Source organism: Cololabis saira, chromosome 17, assembly GCF_033807715.1.
Source record: "Cololabis saira isolate AMF1-May2022 chromosome 17, fColSai1.1, whole genome shotgun sequence".
NCBI classification, from domain to species: domain Eukaryota; kingdom Metazoa; phylum Chordata; class Actinopteri; order Beloniformes; family Belonidae; genus Cololabis; species Cololabis saira.
The window spans coordinates 22,832,279-22,851,738 of record NC_084603.1 but is presented as its reverse complement, the minus strand read 5'-3'; the positions used below and the strand labels follow the sequence as shown (position 1 = coordinate 22,851,738).

Sequence of the window (19,460 nt, the reverse complement as noted above, 5' to 3'; positions counted from 1 at the left end):
TTAAGCAGCCCTTGAATGTCTTAAAAACAAGCTTTTGATTGTTTTTGCTAAATAAATTATAAATTCAGCCTCTTAGCCATGTCTTTATCTTCCCAGTCTCTAACCTCATTATCTATGCAGGATTCTGAGGGGGCGGGGCTATGATAATGAGGCTCTGTGCTGATTGGCTGTCTGAATGACGCGATACACCGCTAAGAAAAAATGGCTGAAGCTCCGGCCGGCGGAGTTGGTTGTGGGCGTGGTTTCACGCATCGGAGGCCAACCTATGTAAATCGCATTTTCGTTACGTAACGACGGGAGCAAAATCTGAACGGCTCGTAGAAGCCACATCACACTGGACGGCTCATCCGGGCGGCTGTACAGACTCTGCAGAATTTGGTTGCTTTCCTCCTTCTCTGAGTTGGCAGGCTGAGGGGAGACCACTTTATATATGTTAAAGCAAGAAAAAACATGTTTTTCATAATAGGTCCCCTTTAAAGATACGTTTTTTCTAGTGTATTTAGTATGTGCTCTTAATGTATTTTTAACTCTTCATATTAATGTAAATCTTTATTAGAAGTGCTCAGAGTTTCACGAACAACTTTATTCAGTTTCATTCTTTATTTGTTCTGTCTTTACTTCCCTGAGGTATCATTACTGTCTCATTAACTGTCTCTCAAAGTTCACTCGCTAAACTGTGGAAAATAAAAGTATATTATAGTGTCTGAGAAGCCTGTATCTCTAATAACATTTTAACAAGCCAGTTCATGGGCTCAAGCTCATCTTCTATGCATTTTTGTTCAATTTTTTCCTTTATGTTTTTTCTTTTCTTTCTGTATGAATTTCAAATACATTAGCATGCAGAAGTAGACGAAAGCAATAAACCAGCCACCAGCACGCAAACACCGACCTAAAAACACCAACACATCATTTTATGATATGCATGTCAGGGCACAAAGCAAATATTTACCTTGATGATGTGAAGCAGTGATCCCCGACATCACTGTAGCAGCTGCAGACAGTATAACAGGAAAAATCCTGACAGCAAATTGCGTCAGTGGGAGTGGCGCTTGGAGCGCGAACACAGCTATTTTGGCTGAAAGTCATGCAACTTAATTTGTTAGCAGATGTTTGACATCTTAAACACAAGGAGTGTTGGATAAATGTTAAAATGGGCAGAATGGGAGTGCAGGAGAGTCCTCTGCCTGGACTACCTGGAAAGCTTTCTGCAATGTTTTTATTTTACTTTCCCTTTGACTCAAATATCTTCCATATCTTTTTTTCTCTCTCTATCATCTCAGGTACAACCCCGGGCTCTCCATTTTCCAGCCATCCAGAATCCCCTTCCTTTCAATCCTGCTCTGGCTCGTGGAGTGATGAATGCACAATTTGCTACGAAAATACAGTAGACACTGTCCTCTACGCCTGTGGACACATGTGTCTCTGCTACGCCTGTGGCCTCAAGCTTAAGAAGATGGCCAATGCGTGCTGCCCCATCTGCAGGAGGACAATCAAAGATATCATCAAGACCTATCGAAGCTCATAGGTTGATGTGTGACATTGTCAGGTTAAGCTAAAGACTTTGTTAAAGCCATGTAAGACTTTGTAAAAACACAACACAAGTGAGAGACCCACTTCTTTGTGTGTGTTTAATCTGGCTCAGGTACTCTACAGCAGGACTCTAAACTCCATCATTATAACATTTTTAATCATGTCATACTGAAAGCACAACATTGGAAGCTCTCTTTGGGTTGGGCAAGATTAATCAGATACCGACAAAGATTCTCCAAAAACTCTTCAGAAACTCTCATCTTGACCTAGAGTTGAGCTGATATCTTTTTTTTTCTTTTTTTTTTACAAACAAGATGTAAAATTGCACAATGCCATTTGTATATATTTAATTTGATGCTATCTGTTTCCATCTATCTTTGAAACTTATAACTTCTGCTCATTGTTTCAAACTTAGCAACTTAGACATAGACATATTTATCTTTTCTTTTTTTCTTCTTTTTTTTCAAATAAAGCAAATAGCACTAAATTTGAGGTTGGAAAGTCAATGCCTAAATTCCACTGTTGCCAAAACTGCCCCACGAATGCAAACACATGTTGCTGCAGCCTGGCCGTGAGCTACATGTGGTAATTGACATTCTCTGAGTCATTTTACACATGAATACAGCCAAAACCAAAATACTGTCTCTTATAACTTTATTAGATGACATCGTATATGTGAAACCACTGACAGCTGGTTAATGTGTGGTCTTAACTTTTATTTTTTCAGTTACTATTTCTGGCTCACTATGGGATAACAGAAAAAGTATGAATAAGAACAGCAAATGCTTACCCAGGTTGGCATATGGTTGTGTGAATACTCTTTTTCTTTTGTACTGGTAGCAATATTGAAATAGTAAGCATTATATATAATATAGTGTATTGGCATAAAAGGCATACTTATTTGGCTGTATCCTCTAGCCTTACCTTGACCTAATTTTGCTTGAATAGAAAGAGATATCTAGAGAGGCATCTGTCACACTTCTGCAGGGTAACTCTTCATTCTGCTGGTGATAGCATTATCAAGTAAAGTAAGATTGTCCAGAGCTGTGGAAAATAAGAGAGAAGCAATCTATGGTTTCCTCCAGCTGCTCCTCCATTGCTTGTCAGGAAGCATCGAGTCAGAGTTGTTTCAAAGGAAGAATCAATTTGCTCCTATATGTGAGAGAGAATCAAGTCATGATAGTTTTATTTGAGATTTCCACAAGGCATTGAAATATCCGTGAAAAGTGATTAGAAAGACTGAGAAAGAGGGGTTGTAGTGAAAATGCAGTTTGAGCAGTAGTGTCAAATGAAACCTAAACTTTAAGAGTCTAATGTATCCTACAGTACGTTAAATGTTACGCTGAATTATCTCCACCTGAAGTTCTTCTCTGAACTTAAGGAAAGGCAAGACTGGAAAAGGCTTAAAAAAGCAGGAATGTTGTCACCATACAATGCTACAATTGTGGTGACTCAGGACGGGAGTTGGTGAGTATGGAGAAAGGGAGGAAGGATGATGTTGTCTGTTTGAGATGGTGGTGAGGGGAGCTTCCTAGATGAAGGCCTGTTTCAGCATACAGAAACCGCTTGTTCATTGAGATGTCAAGGTGCATGTCCTGCTCCTTGACAGCAGTGCCCACCAATTCTGGCTATGTGCTGAAATTGCACAAAGATGCCATCCTAATAAACAATGGTGGACAGTGACGTGTTTTTAAAATGCTGAAAAAGCACATTAAGTTGACGAATAAACCTCTTCATCACTATAAGAATCCCCTGAAAGTCCCTGGCTCTGCTTACTTGAGGTTGTTCTCTCATCTTTCATATGGATATGAAATTGCAACACAAATATTTGACTCAGCGATGGCATATTTATGTACTTTGCATCAGATTGCAACTTGTTCATGCTAGAATTTAATGTTCATACCAACTTCGGAGCGCTGCTCTCCAGTGGTAAGAGCAAACGGCAAGGATATTTTCACTTGTCATATTATGTAATAATTTGAATTGTAACTATGTTCAAGGTATTTTCAGATGTTATTTTTGTATTGCTGAAACATTACAGTAGTTGTTTAGTGAAGGGATTTGTTTCTGAAGTGTTGACCCTTGTCATCTCATCACTGGAGGGAAAATTAACAGTTACAAGTGTATTGTGTGACATTCATATAAAGTCTGTGTGTGTGCCTTTAGAAGGTAAAATCTAGACTTTAATCTGCAAGACTCTTCATTGTGAAAACCAAGAGGAAACCAGGTGTTTATTTTCATCATTTGTTCATGGCTGTGACGTGTAACGTGAGGAGGTTTAACCACACATATAATACAAGTGTGTCGTATCTGGTGTGGAAGCAAGCGCTTGATATCGGTGCGTGGATTCTGTCCCTGTTGCAGATGAACTGTTTAAATAGCGCTTCATCCCCTCTTCAGTTACTGCGTTGCACTGTACTGGAATTTGTTGTGAGTATTGAGAGATGCAAAGCTTTTACATTTGCTACTTGGCTATGTGTACATTTTTTTTTTTTCATTACGACCAAATGTTACCAGACAGAACATAACTGAAATAAAACACAGTGGAGTATTTTTAATAGAAAAAGAATGGTAGTGAGGAGTATTAGAATAACTGTACATTATGAGGTTTATTTATTTTTTTCAGTACTACTATTTCTCACTGTTTGTTTCGTATGCGCGACTACAGTGTCTGAAATGTAAGATTACCATTTATTTTATGTTTGCATAGCGTACAATTATAGGTGGCTTTGGTGATCTTTTGTTGTCAGCTGATTCTTTTTAAGTCAAATTCAGAAATATTTTTACATTTTGGGAAATCCTCATCCACTTTGTGGTGGAAAGTTAAATGAGAGGTTCAATACCACTCTCAAGTGGCGGCATGTAAGCAAAGTAAGTTAACTCAAATACAGTACCAGAATGAACTTCAAATGTATCTAGACATACAGTATGTGGACAAATATGCTGGTATCCGTCCATTTAAGAAAGAAAAACCCACATTGCTCACTGAAACATATCTGAACTTCACTTGATTAATTCCAATCACTTTTCCAGGTTTTGTATATTTTTTTGGTTTCAGGATTATTAATAGATGGCAAGCTACTACAACCCCACTTTCCAAAAAATAAAGAATTGCTGTTAAAAACAATAATTTTAATATTGCATTTAATTCTAGAAAAACAACATCACAAATGTTGCTGCTGAGCAACATGATTATGAAATTTGATGCCAGCAACATGCTGCTTAAAAGTTCAAAGCAGTTCCCCAAAAGATGAGAAAAGTTATGTGATGCTGAAAATAATATATTTGGGGATAATTTCACAATTAATTAGAATTGACGCCAGCAGGCCTGTAACATGATTAAAAAAGAGCATCCCATGGAGAGAGGGTCTTTGTGAAGTGAAGAGGGAGAGCAATGCGCTGCTCTGTTAAAGTTGTTCAACAGCTTAAGATCAACATGTCTCTTTGTTTCTTCTGCAAATAATTTTTCAGAGAAGAACAGCAGCACATAGTTCAAAAGCCAGTATATAATCAGGGTATCAGAGAGCAGTAATTGACATGGTGCGGGGAATTTGCACATCTGTGTTTGAACTATTAGTACAAAACAATTAAAGATTTGGAGTACCGGTAATGCCACACAACGCTCTACGTCTGGTGGCTAAACTAAAACGTTTGTTATGAAATCAAAACAACAAAATGCCCCACTTTCAAAACAACAATGGTCTCCTCAGTTCCCAGATGATGTTAAAAGAAGAGGAGATGTAAAAACACTGATGCACATTCCTGTTCTGACTCCATCTTTCTACAGGCTTTTTAACTTCAGCATCCATTTGAGTTGCTGTCTTTTTAGCATTTTAATGATTTACAAGTCATAACACTCTTTTATTATTTACTCTGACACTGTCGGTTCTGCTCTGGAAATGGGGATGTGTATGGAAAAGAAATGTACCCAGCAGAATAAAGGTGTCAAAATGAGTTAATCCTTGTCCTTCCTGAGATTTAAAGATTTGCTCCCTCAATGGACTGCACCAGCTCTGATCATGGTATGAGAATGGTATTGATCTCTTCAACTGCATCCCAAAATGTTAAAAGTTTGGCTTAATACCATATATTAAAATATGGTATAGACGTTGACATAAATCTTTATGTTTAAATTTTCTTTTAGTGAATTTAAGTAGTAGTGTTTGTTCTCTTCCAAATGTGACCAAATAGTTTCAGTCCAAAACCAAGAAAAAATGAATATTTAAAAAAAAAAACACAAAAAAACAGCAGGTTATGGATGGTATTGTATATTTGGCATAAGAATACGCTTTGCCTTTGGTTTTTTGGGCTTTTGAGTTCTATTAGTTGTTAAAACAATCTAAGTGGTAACTGAATTTGCTGGTTATGTTCTGTTTGTTAAATAAAAGCTAAGTCTGCAACACTGGCTTCACTTCGTATTTGCTATGATTTCTTGTGTAGCACAAACACATGTGGACAAATTTGCTGGTATCCTTCCATTAAAGAAAGAAAACGTGACAAAAGTCAATGAAATAACTTAAAACTGACTGAATTTTCATTACTTTGTGTTTTTTCTTTTGTTTGGGTTTGTTTTAATTGTTCTGTATGTATGTATGTATATATATATATATATATATATATATATATATATATATATATATATATATATATATATATATATATATATATATATACAAATATAAAAACCATACAGTATATATATATTACTTTTGTTCTTTAATGGAAGGGTACCATTGTCCGTGTGTGGAGAATAGATGTTCAAATACAGCTCTCCTTTAATTGCAAAGCAACATAATTCCTCTTTTAAGTCCAGATGTCTGACTCTAATTGCAATGAAAAAGGCAAATTAACCATTATTATTTCATTGATTCAGTTCTTTTGATGCTTCTTGCCACAGAAGGATTTTGAAGTTAGTCTGGCACTTGTGGGGAATGAAAATGCTTTAGTACAATTATCTTCTTTCTTGCACTTTTCAACTTGTCTTTTCCTCAAAATACAATAGTCTGAAATCTTACACACAGCAAACTAATAGACATCCTGTACAACTGCATTTATCAGTTGTAATAATGTAGAATGATCCTCAAACTATTTTAAGTTTGCAAACTGAACTGTCTTCCCACTTAATGCCATGAAAGAAAACAAAAAAATCAATCTTCTCCTTTTTTTTCCCGGGGAAATGTCTCCGTAGCTGTTACAAGTCCTTCCGTAGGTCTAGTAGTTGGGATATTCTCAGTCATGATCTTGGCAAACATTGCGCCATATACTATATGAATAACAAAGGGAAGGGCTTTTAGTAAACAGCTATAACTCACAGAGAAAGTGTTTACAGTTGCACTGTGTAGACCTGGCTCGAGCGAACATCTTCTATTATTTACTACCCTGCCGGCCTGGCTTTACTGCTGCACTGTCTCCAATCTACCGGTGAGGCCCGTGACGTCCCGACATGAAACAGGCAGTGGCAGCTGCCACTTACGGCCAAGATGTGAGAGGGAAATGGACAACCAGGGTCTGTGCAAGTGACATGAATAAAGTGCATCTCGCTGGCGTCTGTGTAAGCACAGACTTTCCACTCAGACCTCTCAGTGAACCTGGCTCCCAGCCTTCTGAAGGACTTGGCACAGTTGTTAGAGGTGTGTTGCAGCGTTTACTGCCAGATAGATGCTGGGTCAAACAAATACACCATCTATCAAAGTATCAAATTTGCATTCCAAAAAAGCAGGGCAATATCAATTTTGAATTTTAATGTGCCATCGGATGATTTGAGTGTGGTCCTCTGCTGTGTCCCTTTTGAGCCTCTGGTGTTCATTAGGGTTTGAAAATATTTTCCATGAGCAGAATTGTGGTATCTATCGGCAAACTAGAAGAAGTGGTGCAAATTATTTCTAGGAGTACTTTCTTATGGCTTAAGATATGAATGGAGTCGTTACACCTTTACACTTTAACCACAGAGTTGATAAAGTCACAAAGTGAAGCTCAGCCCGACACTGGTTTGTGCACGGACTAAGATGCTGAGTGATGCTGCCCTCCAGTGGCCACTAACATGTACTGCATTTCAAGCGCTGGAAAGAAGTTCGCCAAAAAAAACAAAGATACAGTGGGGCAAAAAATGATTTAGTCAGCCACCAATTGTGCAAGTTCTCCTACTTAAAAAGATGAGCTATACCTGTAATTTTCATCAGAGGTATATCTCAACTATGAGAGACAAAATAAAATAATAATAAAAAAAAAAAAAAAAATCACATTGTCTGATTTTTAAAGAATGTATTTGCAAATTGTAGTGGAAAATACGTATCTCAATACTTTGTTATATACCATTTGTTGGCAATGACAGAGGTTAAATGTTTTCTGTAAGTCTTCACAAGGTTTTCTACACTGTTGCTGGTATTTTGGCCCGTTCCTCCATGCAGATCTCCTCTAGAGCAGTGATGTTTTGGGGCTGTGGCTGGGCAACACGGACTTTCAACTCCCTCCAAAGATTTTCTATGGGGTTGAGATCTGGAGACTGGCTAGGCTGATCCAGGACCTTGAAAACTTTCCTACGAAGCCACTCGTTCGTTGCCCTGGCGGTGTGTTTGGGATCATTGTCATGCTAAAAGACCCAGCCACGTTTCATCTCCAATGCCCTTGCTGATGGTTTTCAATCAAAATCTCACGATACACGATGGCCCCATTCATTCTTTCCCTTACACGGATCAGTCGTCCTGGTTCCTTTGCAGAAAAACATCCCCAAAGCATGATGTTTCCACCCCCATGCTTCACAGTAGGTTTGGTGTTCTTTGGATGCAACTCAGCTTTTCTTTCTCCTCCATACACAACAAGTTGTGTTTCTACCAAAAAGTTCTATTTTGGTTTCATTTGACCATATAACATTCCCCCAATCCTCTTCTGCATCATCCAAATGCTCTCTAGCAAACTTCAGACGGGCCTGGACATGTACTGGCTTCAGCAGGGGGAACGTCTGGATCTGCAGGATTTGAGTCCCTGGCGGCGTAGTGTGTTACTGATGGTACCTTAGTTACTTTGGTCCCAGCTCTCTGCAGGTCATTCACTAGGTCCCCCGTTTGGTTCTGGGATCTTTACTCACCGTTCTTGTATCATTTTTACCCCACGGGGTGAGATCTTGCGTGGAGCCCCAGATCGAGGAAGATTATCAGTGGTCTTGTATGTCTTCCATTTTCTAATAATTGCTCCCACAGTTGATTTCTTCACACCAAGCTGCTCACCTATTGCAGATTCAGTCTTCCCAGCCTGGTGCAGGTCTACAATTTTGCTTCTCATGTCCTTTGACAGCTCTTTGGTCTTGGCCATAGTGGAGTTTGGAGTGTGACTGTTTGAGGTTGTGAACAGGTGTCTTTTATACTGATAACCAGTTAAAACAAGTGCCATTAATACAGGTAACGAGCGGAGGACAGAGGAGCCTCTTAAAGAAGAAGTTACAGGTCTGTGAAAGCCAGAAATCTTGCTTGTTTGTAGGTGATCAAATGTTTATTTTACCCAGGAAGTTACAAATTAATTCAGTGAAAATCCTACAAGTTGATATCCTGGATTCTTTCCCCCCTTTCTGTTTCTCATAGTTGAAGTGTATATGATGAAAATTACAGGCCTCTCTCATCTTTTTAAGTGGGAGAACTTGCACAACTGGTGGCTGACTAAGTACTTTGTTGTCCCACTGTATGTTAAGTCAAATATGTTCAACATATACCTGTTTTTATTTGATATTATTAATATTTTTCTCATTTATCATTTATTATTATTATAAATGTCCTCAGGTTATAAGGAGGCTCACAGTAAAACGTGTTAATTTGTTTGTTTCACATTAAAAGCCATTTCAATTTTGCACGGTAGGAACAAACTGGATTATCTCTATTCCTTTTTTTCCCTTTATAGTAAATAATGATGTGAATATTTTGATGAAATCTAATGTTTTCAGGGCTTTGAAACACGTATTTCATCCATCAGCAGTGGAGCTACTGTTTTAAGGGTAGGCCTAAATGAAAAACTTTAACACCCAGGAATCAGTGATTTTGGCTTTGTTAATCACACATAATAAAGAAAATATCATGTTTATACATGAGGCTATCCACTTCACTGAGTCATAAAATCAGCTGCACATCTTCAATATCCATCCTCTTCTTCCTTACCACGTAACTTATAATTTGTACGCACATATACACATGAGCACCACACAAGCTCACAACACAAATCTGCACATACAGTAACAGGCAAGTCAAAAGAACAAACAAACATCCGATATTAACTCCAAGCCATCGAGTAGCGGTCTCAGAGCAAGAGCAGCATCTTGCATGGAGATACAGTAAATCTCATCTTGTGGTCGAGAATCTAATTATATTTCAAGCATCATCTCCAACATATTGTGAAAGCAATATGTGGTATCTGTGGTATCCGGTGTTTTGAGATGTTTTTTCTCTGATTATGGCTGAAGTGACAGCGACAGTACTGTAATACTGCAATATTGTAGATGCCACAGCGGGAACTTTTTGCTTTGTCAGTTGGTGTTAAATTAGGCAGCACAACACCACAGAGTGAAACCCATGTAGTCACATGTTTTGGTGCTCCTTAAGCTAAAACTGGCTTAGTTCTCTGGGGAAAAAAACAAGGTGGAATGCTAGGGGACCCGGTATGATCTAATTTATTTGCACCTAGCTGGTCAAACACTGCACTTGTATTTTATGTATGAGGGTGTGTGTGTGTGTGTGTGTGTGTGTGTGTGTGTGTGTGTGTGTGTGTGTGTGTGTGTGTGTGTGTGTTGTGTACACACTCAGAGACGTGGGATTATACTAGATCTTTCACTTGCTCCAAAGCAGAAAGGAAATGGGAGAATTGACATTTCCAGTGATTACAGCCTGTGATAAAGTGTCATTACATTGTTTATTACACGGCACATTACTTTGCAATTAATTCAGATGATAATTACTCCCTTTGCGCAGCAATTCGACACATAATAGAGACAAATGCCTTTTAATATACTTGAAACACTGAAAGGAATAGGCCAATTTTATTTTTCCTTTTCAAAATGTGTGTAGTGTGAAAAGTCAAGGCATTAATTAGTGTCTAGTTCTAGGTTTTTTTTACCTCCACATAAATCATTTTAGAGGATGTTTCTAGGCTCATCCAAATATTGTATTAGTACCGGTACATAACTTCCAGCAATAAAAGTTATTAAAAAAATGTATAAGAACATATGGAATATGGCAGATGATGTTCATTAAAGTTAAATTAAGAGACCAGAAGGAGACTAGATTACTACAGAAGCAAGCATGCCGTATGCACAAAACACGCACTCTGAGTCAGGAGTGATTGGTCTTCAGAAAATGAGGGAACTCAATTGTTCAAAAGTGCATTTATTAAAGTCATTCTTTTGGCACTTCAGTTATTAAACCTGGTCAAACAGTAAACATAAAACAAAAATGAGCATCCCATAAAAAGAGAGTTTTGTTAAATTTACTGCCCAGCAGAAATTCAATGTGTAATTTTTTTTTAATAGAGCAGTTTGGTTAAAGCATGTTTTAATATGGTTTTTAAGTCATGAATAAATATAATTTTCACTGAGAAGTTGTTTTTTTTTTGTTTGTTTTTTTGTAAAAAAAAAAAAATCCAGGGAGCTCATCAATAAATGTTTTTAACTTTGAGGGGAACAAGATACTGGTAATCAGAGATGCTCAATTTGTTTCATAAACACAATATTACAAAATTAGAAGGATAAAATACTCTACATAAAAATGACGTACAGTATGAGGATATATATATAAAAAACATGCAGCACCAAGATGAGACTAACAGGAAGCAGCTTTGGCAACAACAGACTTCTTGAAGGAAAGGGAAAAGAGAAATGTTAATTTCAACAGCTCAAGGCATCGTCGGTATAATGAATTACTTTGGACATGCAGTAAGCTATAAGTTCTTAAAAAGTGTTTAAAAATGACATTAAAAACTAACAGAAAAGGGCTGAAGGAGTAGACACATGGACATATTTCAAGTTAAAGTTAACTGCTGTATCTTTTTTTTTTTTTTTCCAATACAGTATCTTTCAATCAGTCCTCTGCTGGCTGGTGTTCTCTTTTACTGTGTTGCCAAGTCCCAACATGTGACTGCAAAGTCTAAAATACTGTATCCCGTAGACTCGTTTAACCAGATTTGCAATTGTAATTTGATCTGGCAGTTTGTTTGGGTGAAAGTACCAGGCTCACCTTGTTCACAAAATAAAAGCATCTGTTAGAGTAGTCTCAACACGCATGTCCAGAGTACTGCCAGCTCCACATGAGTGCTAGTGCTTTTTCTCGAGGTAATTTGAGGGAACCCATCCTTTTCTTGGTCTACCATTGTCCAGAACCTTGCAGTACCACCAGCCGTTAGGGTTTTTTTCAAGAACCTCTAGATGTGTTCCCTCAGGAAATCCCATGGTCTCCTCATCGCCATGGTAATCTGCTATGGAGACGTACACCTCTGTGAGATTTTTAAGGGTAATGTGGGGCTTTGGCTTCACCGTGGACACAGGAAGGACATTCTTCTGAGAGCTGAGGCCCAGAGATTCAGAGCTACCTGTACCAGATCTGTTCCTGTTGGGCAGTGCTATGCTGTTTGGTGCCAGGCTACGAGGCACCGTGCCGAAAGATGCATTGCGTCGAACTGTGGGGCTGGCACGTGGGTGGTCTGTTAAGTTGAGGGACTCGTTTCTCCTGAGAGAGCCAGCAGGGCTGGGACCATCTCTGATTGGGGCTGAGATGAAGACGGATTGAGGCCTGACAACCTGCTGCTGTTTGGTGTTATTCTGCTTGAGCGAGCTGAACAAGCTGGTGGGTTTGGAGAGACCGCCCGGAGGCTTTGAGGGGATGGGTGGCATGACTTTTTTAAGGTTTTGGTTGATGTTGTTCAAGACACGCACCCTTTGTTCGTTCTTCTCCAGGCTGTTGGACTTGCTGAGGCTTCCGGGTTTAGTCGTGGTGCCGTCAGATTCCGATTCTGTCGTGTCGTCCTGTTGCCTGGCCGGTTCCAGGTAATACGTCGGAGCCCAACCCTCTGCGTCTCCCCAGCGGACATACCACCATCCGCTTTCCTGCTTCTCCAGCACTTCTACTTCCACTCCAGCTGGGAAGCTGAGTTCAGAAACTTGGACTTTCTCATAGGGATCTGTGGTTCGGTACAGGTTGCAGCCTTCCAGGTCGGAATCGCCCCGGCTGCCCTTAGAGTAGTTGGAAGAGAGATCAGACATGCTCTGAGAGGAATAGGAGTCTTCTGAAGAAATAACCGAAGCCGTCTCTGAGTCTTCACCTTTAGTTCTGGTGCCATTCTTCAGCTGACCCGTTGGCCGCAGCTGTCTTCTCAAGGTGCTGATGTCCATCTTCTCTGCGCTGGATGCCTTAGCAAGTTGTGGTTTGGGTCTCACCACTGGTCTTAGCTTAGAGGAAGACTTGGTGGAAGATGTCTTGCTCTCATCTTGGTCTTTCTTAGGTCTGAACAAATCTGGGGGGGCCTCAGTGGGGGCAGGTTTTGGACTGGATGTCTCCTCAGGTTTGGGTGAAAGTGCTCCATTTAAATCGGTCTTGAGTTTGTTGCCAGCAGGTTTCCATCCACCTGATATTGGGTTTGCAGTCTTGCCAGTTTCTGACAGGACATTTGTCTTGGAAGAGTTTGAGTCTCTGCTGCACTGCCTTTCTGGGGTCTCCCTAAAGGGGCGGAAGCCGTCGTTTTCATAGATACACTCCTCCTCTCCCTCCGCCTCCCCTTCCACTTCATGGCCATCCTCAGAGGACTCACCCATCTTGAAGGAGGCACTGTGGAGCGACGAAGCTGGAGACGGCTTGGAGGACGGATGAGATCCCTTTTCTGAGGCAGTGTCCTCAGTCTTTGCATCTACCAGAGAACCTTCTCCCCGGAGAAACTCAAACTCAGACTCCAGGTCCAGATCGCCAATAGCAGGGACATCATACTCTGGTTCCTCATACACGGGTCTCCCAGGAGACACGGGAGACTCCGGGGCCTCGGATCCAGGGCTGCTGGGAGGTGCAGTCTCCACTGAGTCCTGTTTTTTCACTGGCGGAGCTGGAGGGGGAACTTTTGGCCGACACAGAGTACTCGTTCTTCGATTCAAGTTGGGCTTTTTACGTTTGTCTATGTAGGAGCAGGGAGCCCAGCCCTCCTTCTCACCGATGTGGACATACCACCACCCGCCAGAATTCTTCTCAATAACCTAAAGTACACAAATTAAAAAAAACAAGTTAAGTTTTATTTTAATCTAACAATCGTCTTGGTTCTAAAGTTTACCTTAAAAAACGGCTTACCTCTGCTTTCTGTCCTCCATTGAAACTGATTCCATCAGATATACAGGACTGGAAATCTGCAATGGTGTAGTACTCTGCTTCAACTGCAGGGGGCTCTGGGGGGGAGGGCAACTGGAACCCCTATGTGGAAAATATGAACTGTGTCAGACTCAACAGTCATATATGGGACAGTAACAACATTTATTCAGGTACAGTCAGTACTCGAGTTGAGGGGGGATGAGGGGGGATGGCATCCCCCCTGAAATAAAAACGGTCAAAATCATCCCCCCTGTAAAACTGCCATCCCTCCTTTCCATCCCTTATGTCATTTCATCAATGAATGTGGTTTTACTGCTATTTTAACATTTAAGCCCCTTTCACACAGCCAGTTCGAGGCGGGAACGTTGCGCCTTTAAGCCGCCTCGCTGTTCTGTGTGAAAGTCACGGAGGCGGAATGGGGGGGCCAAGTGGCCCCACCAATAAGCCGGCAGCGGAGGTAGTCACAGAGCCGTCACAGAGACGAAACGGGGTCTGTGTGAATGACACAGCCGGCATGCCGCTGACATGACGGTCGGACTGACGCTGTCGTCACGCCTCTGATTGCGGAACGCCGGCATGCTGTGTGAATTTACAGACGGGAGCGGCGTTATGCCGGCGTTGTATGGTTCTGTGTGAACCAACAAAGGCGGCGTATTGGCAGGACTTCTTTACACCAATATTGCGGAATCTCTGTGTGAAAGGGGCTTTAGAGTCATCACCAGAAAAATAACTTATTTGACAATTTTCACCTGTTTCAAGTCAATTTTCACTTGAAATTAGTAGGACAATCTGCCAGTGGGACAAGATTTATCTTCTTATTACAAGCAAAAAAATCTTGTTCCACTGTCGGATGTTTCTACTTATTTCAAGTGAAAATCTACTTGAAACAGGTGAAAATTGTTGTTTTTTTCCAGTGATGAGTCTTGTTCTAAGTCAGTGTAATGAGATTTTTTTTACTAAATTGAGACATTTTAACTAGAAATAAGACAAATATTCTCGTTAAAATTTTGAGTTTTTGCAGTGATCCATTTTACTTATCCTGTGAAGGACAGAATCATATTGATAAGTTCAGAAAACTGTTTTTTATTTTTGTGTTTTGATGTATTTGATGTAAGCCCAGTGGATATTTAAAGCTTACAGAAGGCTGCATTTAACTGCTGCTATGTCATTCCTGCAGTATTTCTGCAGGTGTTTTGGTCAGTGCTATTATTTGTAATATATTATATTATTTGTAATCAGCACAAATTATCTGTCCCCATATGATAAAATCCACCACCCCCCCTGATTTTTTTTTACAACTTGAGTACTGGGTACAGTAATGCAATTAAGTTCACTTGAAGAGCAATTTCACTTACGTATGTCCATTTTTTTTTATTCTAGCACTTAAGCTTAAGAAGATAAACATATTGTTTTTAATACTCAAGTATAAGACAGCAGCTCTTGCATATTTAAAGATTTTAAAGTGTAAAATAAAATGATCTTACCAAATAAACTTTACTCTCAAAAATAAACAATATACTTTACACTGGCGTGTAAAAATTTGACAAAAGTTATTTAATTTTTTTGGTTCACCCTTAAAAAAAAAAAGAAAAGTAAAGCTCAGACGCAGCCATTTGAATTACCCAGGTGCTGCTGAGACCGTACCAATCAATAAATAGAAATGAGCAGATGGAGTGACTAGAGGGAGCAGCAGATGACTGAAATACACAACACACTTACAAGGGTTGCATCTCTCCGAGGAGGAGGTTTTTGCCTTAGGACGGGAGAGCCTAGGAAAATAAAAAAATCAAAAATTACCATGCTGTTACTTGAAGTAGATACTTGGAGATTGTGTAAAAGCATCTGCCTACAGATATTCATGTTATTCAAAAAGTAAAGTACAGAATATGAAACAACTGACCAATTTCTACCCGGTGTGGGGCTATACGGGCTACCGCTGGCGAAGCAGGCTCTACTTTGCTTTTTCCATCTTGTGGGGCATTAATGGGGCTGGAGTCAGTGCAGAGGATTGGCATGCTGATCTCCTTCCTGGCAATCTGGGGACTTTCTGGGACACCCTCCGTCTGCACATCCTTCTCGCTCAAGGTCTTCTTGTTAAGCAGGTTGCTGATTTCCATGATGTTTCCTATTATTTCCACCGGGCCTGTCACAGTCTTCTTTCGAGGGGAGAAATCATCCTTCACCTTCTTGAGGTACGAGGCCGGAGCCCAGCCCTCCTTATCCTGATACCTGAAAAAGAGGAGAAAATGATGAAATCACGGACTCTTTGTGGCAGAGGCAGTCAAAGAATGTCCAAAGCAGGTAAGTATAAAACATTACCTGATAAACCACCAGCCTTCCAGGTTCTTTTGAATCACCTCCACAATGACTCCTTTCTCAAAAGCAATTTCATCTTTGCCCTGGCTGGAGTACGGCTGCAGGGATACGTACTTCTCTTCTGCCAAAGGAGAGAATCACAACAAAGATTCAGTTTTGACAGCCATGAGATTTCTGACACAAAATAATAAATTGCACTGAAAAACAGAAAGAAAAAACTGTCAACATGCTCTATTTTTTTGACTTCATATATCTTTATAATAGAATAGCCTAAATAGCTGGGATAGGCTCCAGCAGACCCCCGTGACCCTGCAAAGGATATAGCGGGTATAGATAATGGATGGATGGATATCTTTATGATTTGATTTTGTTTATACGGTATTCAGAATCTCTTGTGATTCATTAACAACAATTTAATGATATTACATAGAAAAGAGGTCTTCTTTTAACAGGCTCTGCATGTGGTTCAGCTGCCACATGTGCATTTGTTCCGGGTTTTTGGCAACTGGGACTGGACTGTAATATTTTTATTATGCAGTGGAATTTAAATTATAGTAAGTAATACAAGATACCAATAATCACTGTCTTTCTTTTCTTTCTGTTTTTGCATTCAAAGCAGTGATTTATGTGGCATTAAACAGATGGATGCATGGTAAGGTAAGTGTGTAGGGATGTATTAAAAACATTATTATGCACAATGCATTGTGACAGCACTGGGCAGAGCTCAGGTCTGATTTCTAATACAGAAGATTGGTTAAAAATTACTTATTCTGACTTAAAATATTCCTACAATAATCACACGTATGTGTTCCTTCTGTTCAAAAATATATATTCTGTGTAAGCGATAAGAGAGCCAAAAATCTAAAATTTGAATAAAAATGTAATACACATATGTATATATATATATATTTTTTTTTTTTTTTTTTTTTTTTTTTTTGTTATTTGCTTGAGAGTATATTAATGGGTGTCTGAAGTGACGACCAACCCTTTCATACTGAGCTTCATACCTTAGATCTGAAAATATGTTAAAACTAAGTGCCAGAAGATCAATATCTGGAACGAACAGAGACAAAAATGCCCATAAATATACAATGGGTTGCTAACAACTGGTGTAATCAATTCTCCTGTCTCATCTATTTCATTTGCCAGTGGTCTCACATTCCCCATGGTGATCAAGAAAAAAAAGCAAAGGTTTATTCTTCGTTATCCTGCATTTTGCATCTTGTATGTAAAGTTTTTCAAGGGAACTGAGTGTAATATAAGTCCAAATTTCCGTCTATATGGATGCAAATATCTGGCGTGACCAACCTCAAAAGAGACACACCCCACAAAAGATGGGGGTGAAGTGGAGTCAAGTGACTCACTTTGTAAAGACGAGGCGGAAAAAAAGACCTGTGGGACTGCATGTCTGTGTTATTTCCTTTCAGCGCTCTTCTATCATCTATCCCGCAGAATACAATAGATACAGTATTTCCTGAAAATGTTATTAAACTATGTGAGCAATGTTATCTGTCACACTAACATGAGTTAATTAACTATAAGATGGGTACAGAGGGAGGAAAACTAAAGCATTTACAATGCACAATCAGTGTCCTTGGCCCGGAGTCAGGGGGACACCTCCTAACTCAGCACATAAATGTGAGCAGAGGCACCATGCTGATTTATGTATTCCCATAAGGACTAGGGGCTGAGCAAAGTCATGGTTTCCTGTCATTATGGCAATTCCTGTATAAACATGGAGACCAGAGGGAGGGAAGGTGTGTTCAGAAAGGCCAAGAGCCCAAAAAATCTAGCTATTCTGTGTGTCAGTAGACATGAATCAACACTGTGGCAACTTATCCCATTTTCCTTTTTCTCCACCCATTTCCAAGGTTGCGTGGGAGCTGAATGTTTGAGGAAAAGCAAGTCTTTGCGCTTGCATACCTCCAACAACACACAATATATCTGTATGCTTCAATTTTCTTTTTATTTGGTCTTCTGGCATCGTTGTGATCGTTGTCCTCTCACAGCCCTTTTGCAAATAATATCCAGCAACCCATTAAAGGAAAATCCTGACCAAGATTTCATGTTAAGCACAATATGCATCATGTACATCAGTTTCATAAATGACGTTTCAGAAACAGTTAAGTCCTTTTTCTTTTAAAACACAGACCAGAATTTCAGTCGTAGGGCGTAAAGTCTCTCTCTTAAAAGGAACCTAATAACAGTGATAATTATGTCTTCAGTTAGCAGAACATGTACAAGTTCGGGAATGAGAATGTGATTTTTTTGCAAACTAAGTGAGACATTAATAAGGCTCTTTGTGTCTCGGTCCATGCTGGTTGCTATCTGCACCACAGCAGGATAAATGTCTGTTTCTGCTAGAGCACACACTCATTAGACAACTACATACACCCTTCATTTCCTCATGAAAAGTAAAATATGGCTCTAAAATGCAGCCTAAGGCATTCCAAGGTCTATTATGCAACTGCTTTCAGATGAGCGGAGAGTAATTCTGAGAATACTGGTTTTGGCTCACAGACGTCAGTTGTAATGAAAACGCTGACATGGAACAATTTTGCAACATAATATGAGCTTAGCATTAATAATTGACATATGTAAAATTGTTGATTTCACCTTTGCGTTCCAGGCTTTTTTTTATTTTTTATATGAACATCAGTTAGTGGTTAGTTGTGGCAGATTGTGGCTCATGATAAAATGTGTTTGTTGAAAGACAACACAGGATGCAAGACAGAACACGTCGAGTCATGTGATAAGACAATGGATAAGAAAGCGGGAGGACAACAATATCAAAAAAAAAAAAAAAAAAGGAATGAGAGGAGGGAGTATCATTTATCTTAGTTCACCTCGGCTCTGCTGGCGGCTGATGACACCCCCCAACGTCCACCTCCGGTCCAGCCTCTTCAGGTGAGCCTTATGCCGCTTAGTAACTGACACACGCACACAGTGACCAGACAATAACAAACATAGAGACATGAAGAGCGAGCATAAATGTTACACAAACACACAGCACACAAATGACATGGGTCATCCGAAGGAGGCCCATTATTAGCTACACGAAGGACATAAAAAACAGACCACAGAACGAAGCGTGATGGACAGTTAGGGTGGATGAATGGAGGTTACAGAGGAAGTGTTAAACCAAGATCTTCTCTGTGGCTTGTAATTAAGATGTTGTTAGCATGGTTTTTACATCCTGTTGTTTTTGAGCATCTGGGACGCACATTGACTCCTGCAGGAATGCAATCCCATTAGCGGAGCAGCTGAGAGCAACACCTGTTGGAGGTGTGTTCCAAA

The 19,460-nt window shown here is 39.8% G+C and overlaps 2 protein-coding genes across 3 annotated transcripts in view; one reads left to right on the top strand and one right to left on the bottom strand.

Moving 5' to 3' along the window:
* The window catches only part of neurl1ab (neuralized E3 ubiquitin protein ligase 1Ab), a 34,937-nt gene extending 30,671 nt beyond the window's left edge, over positions 1 to 4,266 (top strand). Inside the window, exon 6 of the mRNA XM_061745375.1 lies at positions 1,281 to 4,266. Coding sequence (XP_061601359.1) covers positions 1,281 to 1,525 — 245 coding nt within the window. The 3' untranslated portion in view covers positions 1,526 to 4,266. The remainder of the gene's footprint in view (positions 1 to 1,280) is intronic.
* A 6,610-nt stretch (positions 4,267 to 10,876) lies between these two features.
* sh3pxd2ab (SH3 and PX domains 2Ab) overlaps positions 10,877 to 19,460 on the bottom strand; it is a 51,838-nt gene continuing 43,254 nt past the window's right edge. The window contains exons 10-15 of one of the 2 annotated variants that reach the window (XM_061746180.1): positions 19,010 to 19,093; positions 16,167 to 16,284; positions 15,748 to 16,076; positions 15,567 to 15,616; positions 13,830 to 13,949; positions 10,877 to 13,738 (exon numbers count right to left, since the gene is read on the bottom strand). In XM_061746180.1, the coding sequence (XP_061602164.1) occupies positions 11,816 to 13,738; positions 13,830 to 13,949; positions 15,567 to 15,616; positions 15,748 to 16,076; positions 16,167 to 16,284; positions 19,010 to 19,093 (2,624 nt within the window). In that variant the 3' untranslated portion in view covers positions 10,877 to 11,815. The remainder of the gene's footprint in view (positions 13,739 to 13,829; positions 13,950 to 15,566; positions 15,617 to 15,747; positions 16,077 to 16,166; positions 16,285 to 19,009; positions 19,094 to 19,460) is intronic. The other variant, XM_061746182.1, reaches the window with a different exon arrangement.